Raw genomic sequence first — 16,677 nt, 5'->3', positions numbered from 1 at the left:
AGATCCAGAATTGAAAGAAATAATTAAAATAATGTAATAAAAATGACTTTATGTTTCCTTTATAGAAGATACTAATCATCACCACATTATTTCCTCACTCCTACTACCCTAGAGCACTTATTACAATCTTCCATTGCCATTCTGTTTTCTCACTCCTTTTGCTTGATGAGGTACCCGGGCCTCTTGCTCCATAACTTTCGTGATGAAGGGAGATACTGAGGTGGCTGTATTTTTTTTAGTTATCTGTCTTGTTACAACAGAAGACTTGGTATAATAAAACTGTACCTAGTTTTATTATACTTCACTGCTTTCTCAGCTAGCCTCAACTATATTAATAATTCTAGCATAATAGCCTCTCAAGAGCCAAGAAAATTGTTCGGGTGTTCATGGAGCTCTGTGGAACTTTATTCCCAGTGGAGCCCAACATCTGCCAGAGCAGAGTCTTGAGCAGAAGAAAATGTCAAGTGCTCAGAGTTATTCTCCCACATTTTTATTAAAGATCAAAAAAGAGGGGGGAAAACAGATAATTTCTTCCTGGAATCTGGTTCACTCTAAAATATAAAACTTTCACTGGGGACATATGGTTCAAAATTATTTAGTTTACAGATATGATACTTATATGAGATTCTTTCAGATTTACAAACACATTGACTTCATAATAATTTTTAACTTAGTTAAATATATATAATTTCTAATTTTTTATGAGAAAGTATAATGCTATGGTTTTTATGATTATAATTTTAATGGCTATAAAATAGATCATTTATTTAATGTTCTATAATTTTCTTAATAACTTTCCAGTTCCTGAATATATGTGTTATTTTCATTGTTTCATGTATTAAGGAAAACATGAAGATTAATCCTTCATGCCAGTATAATAGAAACATAATAGAAGTAAAGAACAAAATGCCATTAAACTATGTACATTTATTCAAAATTTTACCTTGCAAAGCTTTATAATCTCATATTACACTACCATGCACATGGAATTTTTCCACATTTCTGCATTTGTTTATTAAATCAACTTTTATTAATTAAATCAACTCTAGTTAATAGGTAATATTGTAGGAATTGAGAATATAATGAACAAAGCAGACAAGTTCCATGATGTTGGGAATATTTTTTGTAGTGGGAGAAATCAACAATAAGCAAGTTTAAAAATAATATTTAGCTAATACAAAAGTTCTTTGATGGAAGCTAAGAGGTTTGATGTGATATAGACTGACTAAAGATAGGAAGAACTTAAAAGAGGTCAGAAAGATCTTTGTGAGGAGATAATATTTGAATTAAGACCTGAATGATAGGGTATTATCCATACTGGGAGTAGAACCTTGTTAATCCTTGAGAAGAAAAAGGGTAAGATAGTTGGATCAAGGTAAGCAAAGGGAAAGAGTGGTTTTGAGTTACTCATTCAGAGATATGTATTTGAATAGTTACACCTGTAAATTATCTCTGGGCTGCGGAAATATTTCCCCAGTATATAGTAGAATTACTCTAAAATAAATCTCATTGTATTACTGAAAAATAATAATTTGTACCTCATCACTATGAACCCATGGCTATGCTTCCCATCACTGACATATGCATGCCTATTCCCACAATATCATTTTTCAGGGTGTTGTGGTTCATTTCCAGAAAGATCCAGTTCAATATCTGTGTGATCCAAGTGTTTTTCACTCACACTTTCTCCTTCACTGAATCACTTGTGCTCTTAGCTATGGCCCTTGACCAGTATGTAGCCTTCTGCCACCTTCTATGATATGCCATCATTCTCACACCAAGACTTATCACTAAAATTGAAATTGTAGCCCTGCTTAGGAAAGCCTTTGCCATGGTCATACTTTTGGCCTGGCTGAACTTCTTTCCCTCTACCACTACTATATCTTTTCTCATTCCTGTTGTCTACACTGGGACGTGACGTGCCTTGCCTGGACTGACACAAAGTTTAATGCTATATTTGCACTATGGGGCATGGACTTTCTAGGTACTCTTGTGTCCGTTTTTATCCTCCACTCAATAGCAAGAATTTTCTTGCAAGTGGAGGTTAAAGACCTCAATACACGTGCATCCCAAACCTGTACTGTACTCATTTTATATTAGCCTGTGATTGGGCTATTGCCCCCCATTTGTATTCTTTCATTCACATATTCATAACTCATATCTACTTATTAGTTCTACTTGTATTCAACCCAATCATTTACAGTGTGAAGACCAAGCGAATCTGTCAAGGAGTTCTCCACTACTTCTTCCCTGAAAAATCAGCTCTATTGTGATGTATGCCTGTCCTGAAGACAATGATGGCATCAGTCTTAATGATTTGTCTGCTCCAAGTATGTTGGCACAAGAGTTGCCAACAAAAGACTACTTAAAGGGCACAAATAGAACCACCAGAGCATCATGAAGAGGTCTTAAAGAAAAGAATTGTGTCTACTGAGACTATTTAGCCTGACTTAACCTGAACTTCATATAACCCCTTTAACTATGAATACGGTGGAGTGGAGTGGTTGGAAATCATTTTCATCTATTCTTTCCCATTTCTTTTATTTTTATTTTTTTTAATTTTTTTAAAGACTATATTTATTCCATTTTTAGAGAGGAGATAGATAGATAAATAGAGAGAGAGAGAGAGAGAGAGAGAGAGAGGAGCAGGAAGCATCAATTCCCATATGTGCCTTGACCAGGCAAGCCCAGGGTTTCAAACCGACAACCTCAGCATTCCAGGTCGACACTTTATCCCATTGCGCCACCACAGGTGAGACCATATTCTTTCCCATTTCTAATCCCAACCCTTATTCAAGGCCATTTATTTGTAAAATTTTCTTTTAATATAGTAAATCCATATTTCTTTGTTTCTTGACATTCTATATTCATCATGGACTCTTATATTATCTTTCTGGTTATATAAATGTATTTGTAAATCTGCCTATTCTATCTTTTTTAAAAATGGTTTAAATCTTATTTTGAACATATTAATTCTCAAAGCAAAAATTATTAATCCTCATGGTGAATCGGCATTATCTTTAAAAGTTTATACACATGTTCTACTTCTTTTTTTAAAACTTTTTATTTATTTATTCATTTTTAGAGAGAGAGAGAGAGAGAGAGAGAGAGAGAGAGAGAGAAAGAAGGGGGGAAGAGCAGGGAGCATCAATTCCTATATGTGCCTTGATCAAGCAAGCTCGGGGTCTCCAACCAGCTACCTGAGCATTTCAGGTCGATGCTCTATGCACTGCACCATCACAGGTCAGGTCCGTGTTCTACCCTTTTTTCTGTTTTTTTTTTTTTGTTGTTGTTGTTGTTTTTTGTATTTTTCTGAAGCTGGAAACGGGGAGAGACAGACAGTCTCCCGCATGTGCCCTACCGGGATCCACCCGGCATGCCCGACGCTCTGCCCACCAGGGGGCGATGTTCTGCTCCTCCGGGGCGTCGCTCTGCTGCGACCAGAGCCACTCTAGCACCTGGGGCAGAGGCCAAGGAGCCATCCCCAGCGTCCGGGCCATCTTTGCTCCAATGGAGCCTCGCTGCGGGAGGGGAAGAGAGAGACAGAGAGTAAGGAGAGGGGGAGGGGTGGAGAAGCAGATGGGCGCTTCTCCTGTATGCCCTGGCCGGAATCAAACCCTGGACTTCTGCACGCCAGGACAAAGCTCTACTACTGAGCCAACCGGCCAGGGCCTATGTTCTACCCTTTTAAGAAGATTTAGTTTCCTCAAAAATAGAAAAGGGCAACCTCCACAATCTCCATATTTTTTCTTTTACTTAATTTTTAGAAATAGTTTTAATCATATGGAAAAAATGAGACTCAGTAATTTTTAAAAGCCCTCAGTTACTGTTATGTGAAACCATTAATTATAATCCATTGCATTAAACATATCTTAATAATTATTTAAGGTACACTATTTATTTAAATGTAAAAGAAATGTAAGTAACTGAGATGTAGTTACTTATAATTTGTGATAGCAGGAAACAAGTAATACAGGTCTCTTAATTTTTATCTAGAACCCTTTTCAATACACAACACTATCTTTAACACTGAAACTAGCTAGCAGATGTTTATACATAGAGTTGTAAAAAGAAAGCTAGTAAATTTAACTGAATTTTTATAATTCATGTGTCTACAGTTATTCAAGAACAAAAACTAAACAAGAGGGAAAAGGAAGTCTTTATAGCTTCTAATATTTATATGGGTTTCAATTGTAAGTAATATATAGCCCTGGCCCAGTAGCTAAGGTGGTTAAAGAATTGTCCTGGATCATCAAGGTTACAGGTTCAATCCTTGGTCAGGGCACATATAAGACTCAGCCAATAAATGCATACATAAGAAGAACAAATTGATGTTTCCCTCTTTCTCTCTCTCTATCTCTCAAATCAATATATAAATTTTTAAAAAATTAATAAGTAATACATTTTCACATGTTTTATTCTAACTACTATGGGAATTGTGCCTTAAGCAGTTTTTTACCTGTAAGAATCAGTATTATGCTTTTTGTAAAAGAGACATTTTATTATTGAATGAATAAGTGATAAAGAAATGACTAAAGAATAAAAAAAAAGAATGAATAGTTGGGCATACATTGTTTAAAATTTTGGAATAAAATATTTTACTTGTCAGAAGCCTACATTTCAAATAATAAAAGAGACTTGACTAACTTGAAATTATGATTTAAATTTTTAGGCATATTTCTAAGAACTTATTTCTGCTCTCTAGTTTTAATGTATGTGTCTGTTTTTACCCCTCTTTATCTTATTTCTTGATTCTATTTCTAATTATGGTTCCTTTAGCACATTTACCTTGATGGAAGCAATATCAACTAGAGGTAAAGCAAGAATATATAAGCATCAAAATTAGATAATATTCACTATAATAGGTAAGTAAAATAAAATTGATAGGAAAAAAAAAGATTTTGAGAAGAATGTGAACATTACCATAAGATATAAATTGCTTTAAAAGTATATCTGATGATAAGGTTGTTATCCATGTGATACTTTTTAAAAAGGAAGTTATGTTTTAGCTCTTCCCACACCAAACATTCCTGCTAATTGCATTCTATAGCACCTGGCACATCCTGCATTATCTATAAACCTATATGCCATAATTCCTGCAATGTAGTCTCTTTTCTCTACTCCTCTTGATTAATAAAAGAGGCAACTGTTTTCCCTGGCATCCAACAATGAAAAGGTGGATTGTGAAATGCTAAATTAAGAAAATCATATGTGCTTTTATAAAAGTGCCAATTGAACATAATCCTGACCAGTGGTGGGATTCAAATAATTTAACAACTAGTTCTCTGCCCTAATGACCATTTTAAGTATAAAAAATATATACCGAAAGACAGTTTTTTATGCATTTAATACTTAAATAAGAACAATAAAAGAGATATACAAAACTAAATTACATTATAAGGGAGAGTTTTAGAATATTAATAAAAATATTAAATAATACCTGAGCAAAAAACAAGAAAACTGTTATTTGAGATATTTCCATATTGCTTCTTGATTGGCATCCTCACTTGCAATTTTTTCACCACTGGACAGAATAAACATTACTACGAGCACTTATAATACACTCTTGCATGGATGAATCTTAAAAAAGAGTAAGGGATGTAAATTTGTAATTTCCACATTGGGCGGCTGCCCAGGTGCCCACCTTAGAGAGAACGCTGATTACAAGTGCCATTTTAACAACTGGTTTGCTGAACTCAACAGAAAAATAGGTATCAGTTCTGCTGAACCTTTGTGAACCAGCTGAATCCCACATTGACCCTGATGCTTTGCCATGATTTCTCTCTTGAGAATTGCTCTGACACAATTTCATCTCCATTAAATCAGAATATTATGAGACATAGGGCCAGTTGGCTCAGTGCTAAAGCCTTGAATCAGCATGTGGAAGTCCCAAGTTCGACTCCTAGTCGGGCACACAGGAGAAGTGACCAGCTTCTTCTCCACTACTTCCCCTCTCCCTTCTCTCTCTCTCTCTCTCTCTCTCTCTCTCTCTCTCTCCCTCTCTCTCTCTCATCCTCCCGCAGTCATGCCTCAACTGATTCCTGCATATTGGTCTCGAGCGCTGACAGCAGCTCTGTGGAGCCTCTGCCTCAAGAGCTAAAAATAACTCAGTTGTGAGCATGATTCCAGATGGGCAGAACATTGGCCCCAGATAAGGGTCACCGGGTGGATCCCGGTTGGGGTGCATATGGAAGTCTGTCTCTCTATCTCCCCTCCTTTCATTAAAAAAAATAACAAAATAATAAAGTAAGAAATATAGCAGATTGATTCAGGTTTAGAAACCCGATCCGATATCAGGCAATTATATTTTTTGTCCCATAATCATTGCTGCTGGGACAGAATAGTACCACCAAATCCATTAGAAAAGTTCATGCTTTTCTGCTGTTGAGGCCCCAAAGCAGCCTAGCTTTTGTTCTTCTTGTGTCATAAAAATTTAAATTATCCTTAGATGTCATGACATTATTCAGACCTTGTTTTTGTTGTTGTTGTTTACTTAACCTAATCAGAGTAAATTTCTATTTTGTTCAGCAAAAAGAATCATTATTACACTTAGATATTAAAGGAGATATTTTTTTGGAAGCTTAGGGAATGATTTCTGAGAAGGAAGAAAAATAAGTGCTTTAACTACAGACCCTGTATAATATATAAGAAAACGTCAGAGAGTTTGTTACATAAAATCATTAGCATTTATTATTTGATTAGTTAAGGCATGTATCTAATCAACAAATATTTATTGAATTATTTACATATTCTGGGTCCTCTAGATATAATGATGAGTTTGGTATCAGAACTAACCCCTGAATTTATGGAGTTAACATTTTGTCTTGTCTATAGCAAATTGACACAGAAGAGATACTGTATATTATAGAAAAAGATATTTAAGTCTCCTATGCTGTTACAATGATATTCCACATTTATTACTGTAATAGGATGAGATAGTTCTGGATGGAACCTGAGCAGTTCTTTTAGTTTCATGTTTACCAATTTTATGATAATAGCATTTAGAAATATGAATATTTCAAGCTCTGTACAGAGGCTTGGTGTTCTGGAGAATGGTCTGTCAGACGACATTTAAGCCTGGTCCTACATCCCAGATTCTCCTGTTCTTTGTTACCTTGTAGCTCTTGGATTATTTTGAATAGTTACAAAATCCTAGCAGTTTCATCCTTATCTGTTTTGTCTTTACCCCATAAACAATGGGGTTCATGGTAGGTGGCACCAGTAAGTAGAGGTTTGCCAAGAGAATGAGGGTGTGTCTGGGCACATGGTTTCCAAAACGATGAGTAAAGAAAGAAAAGAAGGCCAAAGTGTAGAATATCAAGATAACACATATATGAGCTCCACAGGTTCCAAAGGCCTTTGTCCGAGCTTCTCTAGAAGGTAGTCTAAAGACTGTCCTCAGGATTATCCAGTAGGACAGGGATATGAGAACAAAGTCCAGCCCTGTAGTGAGGAGAGCTGCAGTGAGCCCATAAATGCTATTAAGAGCAATGCTATTGCAGGCCAACTTGGCAATGCCCATGTTCTCACAGTAGGTATGGCGGATGACGTTCCTCCTGCAGAAATGCAGACGGAGAATGAGGAGGACACCAGGGGTAACTACAGCCACACTTCGAACCACCAGAGCCAGGGCCACCTTACTAATGAATGATCTTGTAAAAAGGGTTGCATAATGCAGTGGTGCACAGATAGCCACATAGCGATCAAAAGCCATGGCCAAGAGAACAGCAGATTCGGAGAGGAACAGGGCATGAACAAAAAACATCTGTGTGAGACATGCAAGAAATGTTGATGGAGAAGGGCCTTGCCAGAAGATAAGAAGCATTTTGGGCACTGTGACAGTACAAAGAAGGACATCATTGAGTGCCAGCATGGCCAGAAAGAAATACATGGGTTCATGGAGGCTCCTGTCCCAGGCCACCACTGCCATAACCAGACCATTGCCGATCACAGCCAAAAGGTACATGAAACCAAAAGGGATCGAGATCCATATTTAGAAGTCTTCTAATCCTGGGACTCCAGTTAGCAGAAAGGTGATAACAGGATTGGATGTATAATTGGATGTTGTTACAGAGAGGTAGCCAAAGTCTGACACATGAAAAACAGAGAAAAAAATATATAAATAATAGTAAAAAATGAGTATTCCCTCATCTTCCTCAACTCCTCACCATTTATTTTAGCATGATGAAATAGTAAAAAAAGAAAATGTTTTAAGAAAAATTACTAAATCATTAAATGATTATGGGTAAACCACTTCTCTTTTTATGAGGTTTCATATCATATTCACTCTGGAAAAAAAATGTTATTCAGAAAAATTGAGTTGAATTTTTTATTTTTATAAAACTAATTGCCATACCACATAATTTATGCGCATGAGTTTTAAAGTTTTAATTGTACTATGTATATAATTTTTGCCTTTCTAACATAGTAATTCTTAAACCCCAAAGCATCTATTCCCTGAATAGAACACTGGAGAGGATTAACATTCCATTCTTCACTGGGAGAAGGTGGGTTGGATGGTAGACTGATACATCACTGGAGCCAGTAAGAAACCTTCAGTTCATGTTTCTCATCCTACTATGTAAAATGCGTTCCCTTGGCCTAACTTTTATACAATAAAGAAAAAAGCTTTACTCACCTCTTTCTCATTTGAACTCTTGAAGATAATAGTTAAAATTAATATAAAATTTAAACTGTTATGCAAAAGTTGTAATATTATTTATACCTTAATAAGCATTACGTCTCAAACACTATGAAATGCAGTCAAAGAAGACAGGCATACAGACTATGAAATGTTTTCATTTAGAACAAGAAAGTCCAAAAAGTCCCTAAAGACTGTCAGGGTTCATAATAATTCAATACCTATCATTGAAACAGCCTTCTATAGAGTTAGAATAATTTTTATATTCACCAACAAAAAAATAAGATTAACTTTTAGCAACGTTTAAAAAACAGCAGCAGTTTTTACTTTTAATACATAAAAAATTATATAATAAAAATAGCTTTCCTTTAAAAAAAAGTTCAAAATATAAAATTATTTATCACCCAGGTTATAATATTAATTTAATTAGTCAAGTTTGTAATCAAATGCAGTACTTTTGGCAAAGGTACCATGTGTGTATGTTTATAAAGACTTTTTTACTGCAAATATTAGAAAGTTTCAAATTTATGGATAATAAGGGCTGTTCATTTGAAAAGTGCTATCAAAATCTAGAATCTGAACAGCTCTCATTTTCATGTGGGTTTGTCACACCATCAAGTAGATAAAAAAACTACACTAATTTGAATATCTCTAACTATTATTCCTTGAGTTAATCAAAATTCTTTTCAAATATCCCACCCTTTAACAAGGGAGTTGGACCTGTTATTACATTATCAACACATATTTTATTCTAGTCTCCTTCACTGTTCTCTCTCTCTGTATGTCTCTCTGTCTCTTTCTGGCAGTTCAGATAAGGAAAAAACAAAAACAAAATATCTTATCAAAAGGCAAACATATAGAAAAGATGACATGGCTTTTAATAAGTCTCCAAGAGAGATTTTTTTTGAATAGTTATTTTGTTAATACTATGGAGGTGTAAACTGACTGAGGCTTTGCTTTATTTGCAGTGCCTCTCTTTGTTGTCTAACCACCACACAGAAAATATCAGCACATTTAAATAGATGGCATATCACACATCAACACAAGAATGGGCACTACAGCAGTACTGATAAAAATCATAATTGCAAATATTTATCAATTTTTACAAGTGCTAAACATTATAAAAAAATTCTAACCACTTTGCATATATTATCCAATCTAATAGGTCACCAGTACTATATGAAGTAGCTATTGTTAATATTCCAATTTTACACAGAAGGAAACTCAGATATTGAAGGACTTTTCCAAGGTCCCATCACTAAGTAGTACATAAAGCTTGCTTTAAAATTCAGGTGTTCTAATTGCAGAAGCCACAGTTCTAACCACTAAACTATTTTACTTTACCTTTTAGATGCATTTTTTTTTTCTAAATCCTTGGAATAGTAAAAAAAAAAAAACAGATCTGAGTTTCCTTTTATTGGTATTCTTGGGTCTTAAGTCTTAGCTCTTATGAGCTAGATAGTCACGTCTAGCTTTTAAGAATCCAGAGAAGAAATGTATATATATATATATATATATATATATATATATATATATATATATATATGCAGTATATATAGTCATCTGTATTGCACATCAATATTTACAAAAACAACTCAAGAAATAACCTCTGGGCTGAGAAGTCTTCTGGGTATTTTACATGTTCAGCAATTGCTTTAGCATCTGAGACCCAGAGTAATCATTTGGATTAGTTTACTAGATTTACTCTTCATATTAACAGTTCATTATATGGATACACCAACTTGATTAGGAAAGGATTATATAAACTATGGTTATAAGCCCTGATTTTTGGTGAATAATATGCATGATAAATTTAAGAAAAATCTTCAAACCTATTATTAATTAAGAGAAGTTTATTGGTATATATTTACCTGGGGGGGGGGACAAAAATTGACTCATTAAATGTTGAATAGCCAGAGAAGTGAGAAAAGTTTATTGTAAAGGTTAAGCAACACCATTAAAATAAGATTTCTTAATAAAGATAAGTAATCATGATGCTATCATATTTGGAGATGTAAATCAATGCCAGCTGTCATTATATATATAGTTTTTTTCCAAAATTAATTATTTATATATTTGTGCCTGCATGTACTCTTTTTTTAAATTAATTTATTTATTTTTAATTTTTCTGAAGCTGGAAACGGGGAGAGACAGTCAGACAGACTCCCGCATGCGCCTGACCGGGATCCACCCGGCACGCCCACCAGAGGGCGACGCTCTGCCCCTCCGGGGCGTCGCTCTGTTGCGACCAGAGCCACTCTAGCGCCTGGGGCAGAGGCCAAGGAGCCATCCCCAGCGCCCGGGCCATCCTTGCTCCAATGGAGCCTCGCTGCGGGAGGGGAAGAGAGAGACAGAGAGGAAGGGGGGGGTGGAGAAGCAGATGGGCGCTTCTCCTGTGTGCCCTGGCCGGGAATCGAGCCTGGGACCCCTGCACGCCAGGCCGATGCTCTACCACTGAGCCAACTGGCCAGGGCCACCTGCATGTACTCTTGAACTCTGAAATCACATACCTTCTTAGTTCAGAGTAATCTAGTAAAGCACCTATGTCAATTTGCCAATCTGAATTCATCATAAAATTTTCTGTTGACATTCATGTTCTCTCTCATTATCAGTGTAGGGAAATTATTTAATAGTAAGTCAGAAAACACTGAATAATATAAAACTTGCTGTCTTTTCCACTGATGAATATTCAAGATGGTCAATAAGATGATAGTCTTTTAAAATTTTCCTACATGCCAAAATATAGGTTGTAGTCTCATCTTTGAAATTGATCTCAAAAGATGGCGTTTAACCATAAATATCCGCATTACTCCATTAAAAATTATCTATTCAATTGGCTTTCTTTAATGTCTATATAATTTATGGAATTTTTCCTGGCATAGATATGGCCTTGTTTCTTTTTTGTCTATTTTGTGGTTATGCCTCAAATAATTTGTGACCATTTATTTCCTTATTTTCCCAATACATATTTTGTAGATCACATGTATTGCTTGGTTCCTTGTTAATGTAAATAAATCAATGGAAAGATTAGATATGTTCCTTGTTCTAAACAAATAGATACTCTGCAGTGAAAAAAAATAATTTTTTCTAAGTAAGATAAGGGCATTGAGTTCCAAAAATAAAGAGTTTTGGAATGATATGAAAGATGAGAAAGAAAAATGAGAAACTCAAAGTAACAATTACAGAGAATGTCCATCTATTTTCCAGAGACTCTAGACTGATGGTGAGTTAGGCTGGCAGTTAGATTGCTTAGAAGTACAAGTGAGGTAATGAGTTAAATTTACAAGCTCATACTTCACCATTAAAATCTCTTAGAAATATGAATTTCTCATTCATGTCTAGAAAACTACGCTTATGTAATTTTAATGACTCTTTGGAGGCAAAAGCTATTTAAAGTGGGTGCTGTCCAAATAAAATGCACTTTTTTTCTATCAAATATTCTTAGCAACACACCTTCTAAGAGGCACTAATCATTAATAACCTATTTTATTTAAGTTTAGTTGTGTAATTTTATAAATCAGCAAAATGCTAATCAGCAGATAGAAACATGAAACAAAGAGTATTACTTGGCATGTTAATGTACCAGTAATGTCTGATTTTAGTCTGTTCCGTAATTTTCTGCTTAGTTTTCTAAGCTTTATATGTGTATTTGTAAATAGATCCAAAGAAGTTGAATTATACACATGGTAAAATAGAATGATATATACTTAAAGTAATATTGAACAACATAAAATTCTTAAAAGTGACAGTTGAGAAAATTAAGTATAATCTTAAAAATAAATAGTAAAAAATCATGATAGAAGTCTTTATAGAAGATACTTATCAGAAATTAATTGCAAACTACATAGAGCCTAGTATGACCTTTACTGGATGTCTTATGTTTTGCATCACAGATAGTTTAACAAATCACTGATTTCCATGAATATTGGGTTTCCTGACTACATAGATTATTGAGACTGCACTCTTTATTTGTATAATTATTTATTATCTATTTTAGTTTAGTTATTTGTGGGAAATAACTAATAAAAGATATTCTTGCTTTCTTCAAAAACTTCCAGAATAGTGAGAGAGACAAACAAGAGCATGAGTGTTGTAAATATAAAAATATTTTTGAAAGATAATATGTTTCCTTTGTTTGTTTGAAGTTAATTTCATAGGAATTATTCAGGAAATATATAAATGACCCAAAAGTTCTCTAATATAATTTCGATAGAAGATGAAAAGCATGGGTGCATATTTCCTAGATTTTAATAAGAATAGGAAATATCAATAGGTACATATAGGCCATAATAATTGTGCACCATAGGTGGAACATGTTTCTGAAAAGGATGCATATTGGATATTCCCAGCATAGGAACATAGATCAGCAGCACAGCACAGATGTGAAAACACAAGTGTTGAGGGCCTTGAATTATTGCTCCCAGAAAACAATGTCTAGGACAGTGACAGAATCTTCAAATAAGAGAGAAAAATGAATACAGAGTCCACTCCAAAAGTAATAAGAACAGTGATGAGGCCATAGATGTTTGTGATGTGGTGGTCACAGCAGCAGAGCTTGATGATATCTTGGTATGCAGACAGTATGAGTGAGATAACACATTAGCCTTCCATAACCTCAATCACTTAATTAGAAAGGTTAGGGGCAAGATGACAGTCACAGCCTATAGCAAAAGCCCCACCCCATCTTGGCAATGGTGGAATTTGTCACAACATTAGTGTACCTGTTTGGGTTGGAGAAGGCCATATAACATTCAAAAGCCATGATAAATAGGATGCCTGACACCCTTGACAAAAACACATGGATGAAGAACATTTGGTTGAGACAGGCAACAAAATCTACTTCACAGAAATTGAATGAGAAAAGTTTGAGCTGAGTGATCAGTGTGACAGCACAAAGTTTCAAGTCATTAATGGCCAACATGGAAAGAAAAAGGTACATAGGTGCATAAAAGACTGTTCTACTTGAATAGCCATTAAAATGGTAATGTTACCCATCAGAGAAATTAAGTAGAAGGCATAGAACTGGATGGAAATCACTGACACAAGTCTTCTTGGACAGAAAAATCAGTAAGAAGAAAGGGTACTACTGTTGAAAACAAACAAACAAATAAACATGATGTTTACTTTTGAGTACAGGATTCAATAGTCCTCTGTCTTTAGAGAAAGAGAATATGGGTTAGCACACCATTGTCATGGTTCTTATTTCATGAAGTGTACATTTATGCACTTGTGGTCTTTACTTCATAAATATCCTTCATTACCTTTTCAAATCTATAGTCAAAATGAATCATATAGGCACTAATAAACTCTTATACAGAAATCGTAATATAAAACTCTTAACACTTATTTAATTTCTTCACTTAACATTATTTCCATCGAGACATATCATGACAGACATATCATATATAAACAGGGCCTCTGGATTTTTCTTCCATATTTTAGTATAAAATGTGCTTTGGTTGCTAGGAGAGAACAACCTAAAAGTAGTTTACAGATTAAAGTCTAGGGAAATTGGTAGAAAGTGTAAAAACCCTCCCTTACTCTTATAGATATTATTGCTTTTTATGGCTATTAAGGAAATTGAATTACAAAAATATAGAGATTAAAATTTTGAATGGATTTTAAAGTGTTCCACATATACCTCAAATTTAATGTGTTTAAAGTGGGTTCCACTATCTCCTTTTACAAACATTGCTAATTCCTTGTCACTATCTCATTGAATGGCACACCATCAACTTTATTTCACAAACCAAAAACCTAAAAACTAACTATGAAACCACTCTGTTCACCAGCTCGTGATCAGTTATTAAGGTGTATTTATCTATACTAAATATCATTCATTGCTGTTATTCTATTTTTATTCCTACAACCATTACTCTAAAAGAAGTCACCATTAATTTTCAATTGTGTTTTAGCAATAATTTTTAAACTCTTTTTATGCAAACTTTATGAGCAACTTAAAATTCCATAAAGAAATCTTAATGATAAAATATGAGCAAACATATAGAATAAAAATTTTATATGCAATAAGATCATATCTTCATAGCATGGAATTAAATTAAGAAGAAAAATCATTGAAATAGAAAGATGATAATACCTTCTATTTCAAAATTTGTTTAATGGACTTGCATTAAGTCACTAATGGAGAATGAGGAATATAGTGAAAGGAAGAGCCACTATCGTAATTTTAGCATCATAGTTACTCATCTCACATCTAGGCATGAGGAAAGTTCAACCTAGTTACATCATGTATTTGATATGAACACCATTTTTAAAAGGTCTGAACAATAAACATGCTTCCAAAATTTTAAGCAGAAATGTGCCTAGATTTAAATGAAAATATTAGAAAACTAAGGGTAACACAATTTTCATATGGCAACCATGCTGCAAGGACATGTCAACAAAATGGAAAAACAGTTATTGTTATGTTTTAATTGTTATGATTATCTTTTAGCAAACTTTCAGAATCTTTTCTAGAATGTGTGTTAGCAAAACTTAGTTCTATCACCTCTCTTGTATTAGCAAAACACTCAAGTTAATAGTTGATTCCTTGTAAAAGAATAAAGATCTATAAAGAATATTAGCTAATTGTTAGATATTGAACACATTGCAACTAACATTTTTTAACCTTAAAACACTTTACTGAATAAAATTTAAGAATTACACATTTTTAGAGAAAACCACGTCTTTATCCTGCTTCATATCTACTGGCTTTTTACACAAGTAGATGATTGGCTTCATCAAGGGTAGGAAGAGAATATAAATGTTGTCCATAAGAATATGATCTAAAGGGGAGAGGTGCTTCCCAAAATGGTGCACCATGGTGAGACAAGTTATGGGAATGTAGAAAACCAGGACAGCACAGAGGTAGGAAATACAGGTCTGCAAGGACTTGAGCCTCTCTTCCCGGGAAGCAACTGCCAGCACTGTATACAAGATGAAAACCTAAGAGATGAAAATAAGGACAGCATCCAACAAGGTACAGATGGCAAGAGCCAGGGCATGGAAGCTGTTGAAGAGGAGGTCAGAACAGGCCAGCTGGAGTAGGTCTTGGTTCAGGCAGAAGAAGTGTAAGAGGACATGGGGGCTGCAGTAATGGAAGAACTTCAAGTGGATGATGACAGAAAGAATAGACACAGCACTTCTCTTCACAATGCTCACCTTGAAATGAACTATTAGTCAGATGGATGTTTATCTCAGAGGATTGCAGATTGCAATAAAGTGATCAAAAGCCATGGCGAGAAGGACTCCAGACTGTGCAGGAGAGACCATGGACAAAATAAGTCTGTGCGATGCAGGCATCCAGGGTGATTTCCTGACTGAGTCCCACAGGATCCCCAGCATCGTGTACACTGTGGACAGCCCCATACCCAGGTCAGTGAGGGCCGGTAAGGCCAGGAAGTAGAACATAGGCTGGTGCAGGCTCAGTTCAGTCTGGATCACGTGCAGCACCAGGCAGTTTCCCAGGAAAACCATAGCATAGAAAGAGGCGAAGAGAATTGAAAACCAGGGATGGTACTGGTCTAGGCCAGGGAACCTCATGAGAATGAAGATGGAGGAATTGATAACAGAAGCAGATGAAACAGGCATGAATATTCTAAGGTAATTTTCAAGGTAGGATAAAAATATTTATTCACAGTTTCTTTTAACTGTTTGCTTTTTTTAAAGAATAACATATAACTCAGCCATTCAGAGTATAGCACAGGTAAAGCTAACTGTAGAACTCCCCGGTCATTCATATCTGTGGGAAAAGCTACAACACAAGATGATCTCACAGGGAGCCTCCTTGGTATTATGTCTCAGAGGTTATAGAATCAAGTCAGTGTTCTGACCATTTTAGGCTAATTAGATCATTAGATTTACTCACTTTTAGTTTCTTTGAGCTACTGCTACCACACACCACAGGTTACAGTGACAGCTTAGGGCTGCTGCTGCGCTGCTGCTCCTAAGTTCTCTTCCCTGCTAGTTCTCATAGTATAGGGCATCAGAAGGTTCAGGCTTATGAGGAGGAGTGAAGAGCATTGTGAGCCAGGTGA

The 16,677-nt window shown here is 35.1% G+C and overlaps 1 protein-coding gene and 2 pseudogenes across 1 annotated transcript; 1 reads left to right on the top strand and 2 right to left on the bottom strand.

The window, feature by feature from the left end:
• The first annotated feature begins 1,555 nt into the window (after positions 1–1,555).
• Positions 1,556–2,273, top strand: LOC136388031 (olfactory receptor 51L1-like; annotated as a pseudogene).
• Positions 2,274–7,129: 4,856 nt separating this feature from the next.
• LOC136388835 (olfactory receptor 52Z1P-like) lies at positions 7,130–10,054 on the bottom strand. The gene is given in 2 exon segments (XM_066360643.1): positions 7,130–8,088; positions 9,986–10,054. Coding segments are annotated over 2 exon segments (972 nt in total). The 5' UTR covers positions 9,999–10,054.
• A 5,240-nt stretch (positions 10,055–15,294) lies between these two features.
• On the bottom strand, positions 15,295–16,240 carry LOC136388030 (olfactory receptor 51V1-like; annotated as a pseudogene).
• Positions 16,241–16,677: the final 437 nt, after the last annotated feature.

The sequence above is a fragment of the Saccopteryx leptura genome, chromosome 1 (genome assembly GCF_036850995.1).
Source record: "Saccopteryx leptura isolate mSacLep1 chromosome 1, mSacLep1_pri_phased_curated, whole genome shotgun sequence".
In the NCBI taxonomy this organism is placed as follows: domain Eukaryota; kingdom Metazoa; phylum Chordata; class Mammalia; order Chiroptera; family Emballonuridae; genus Saccopteryx; species Saccopteryx leptura.
This window is presented reverse-complemented; position numbering and strand designations above follow the sequence as displayed.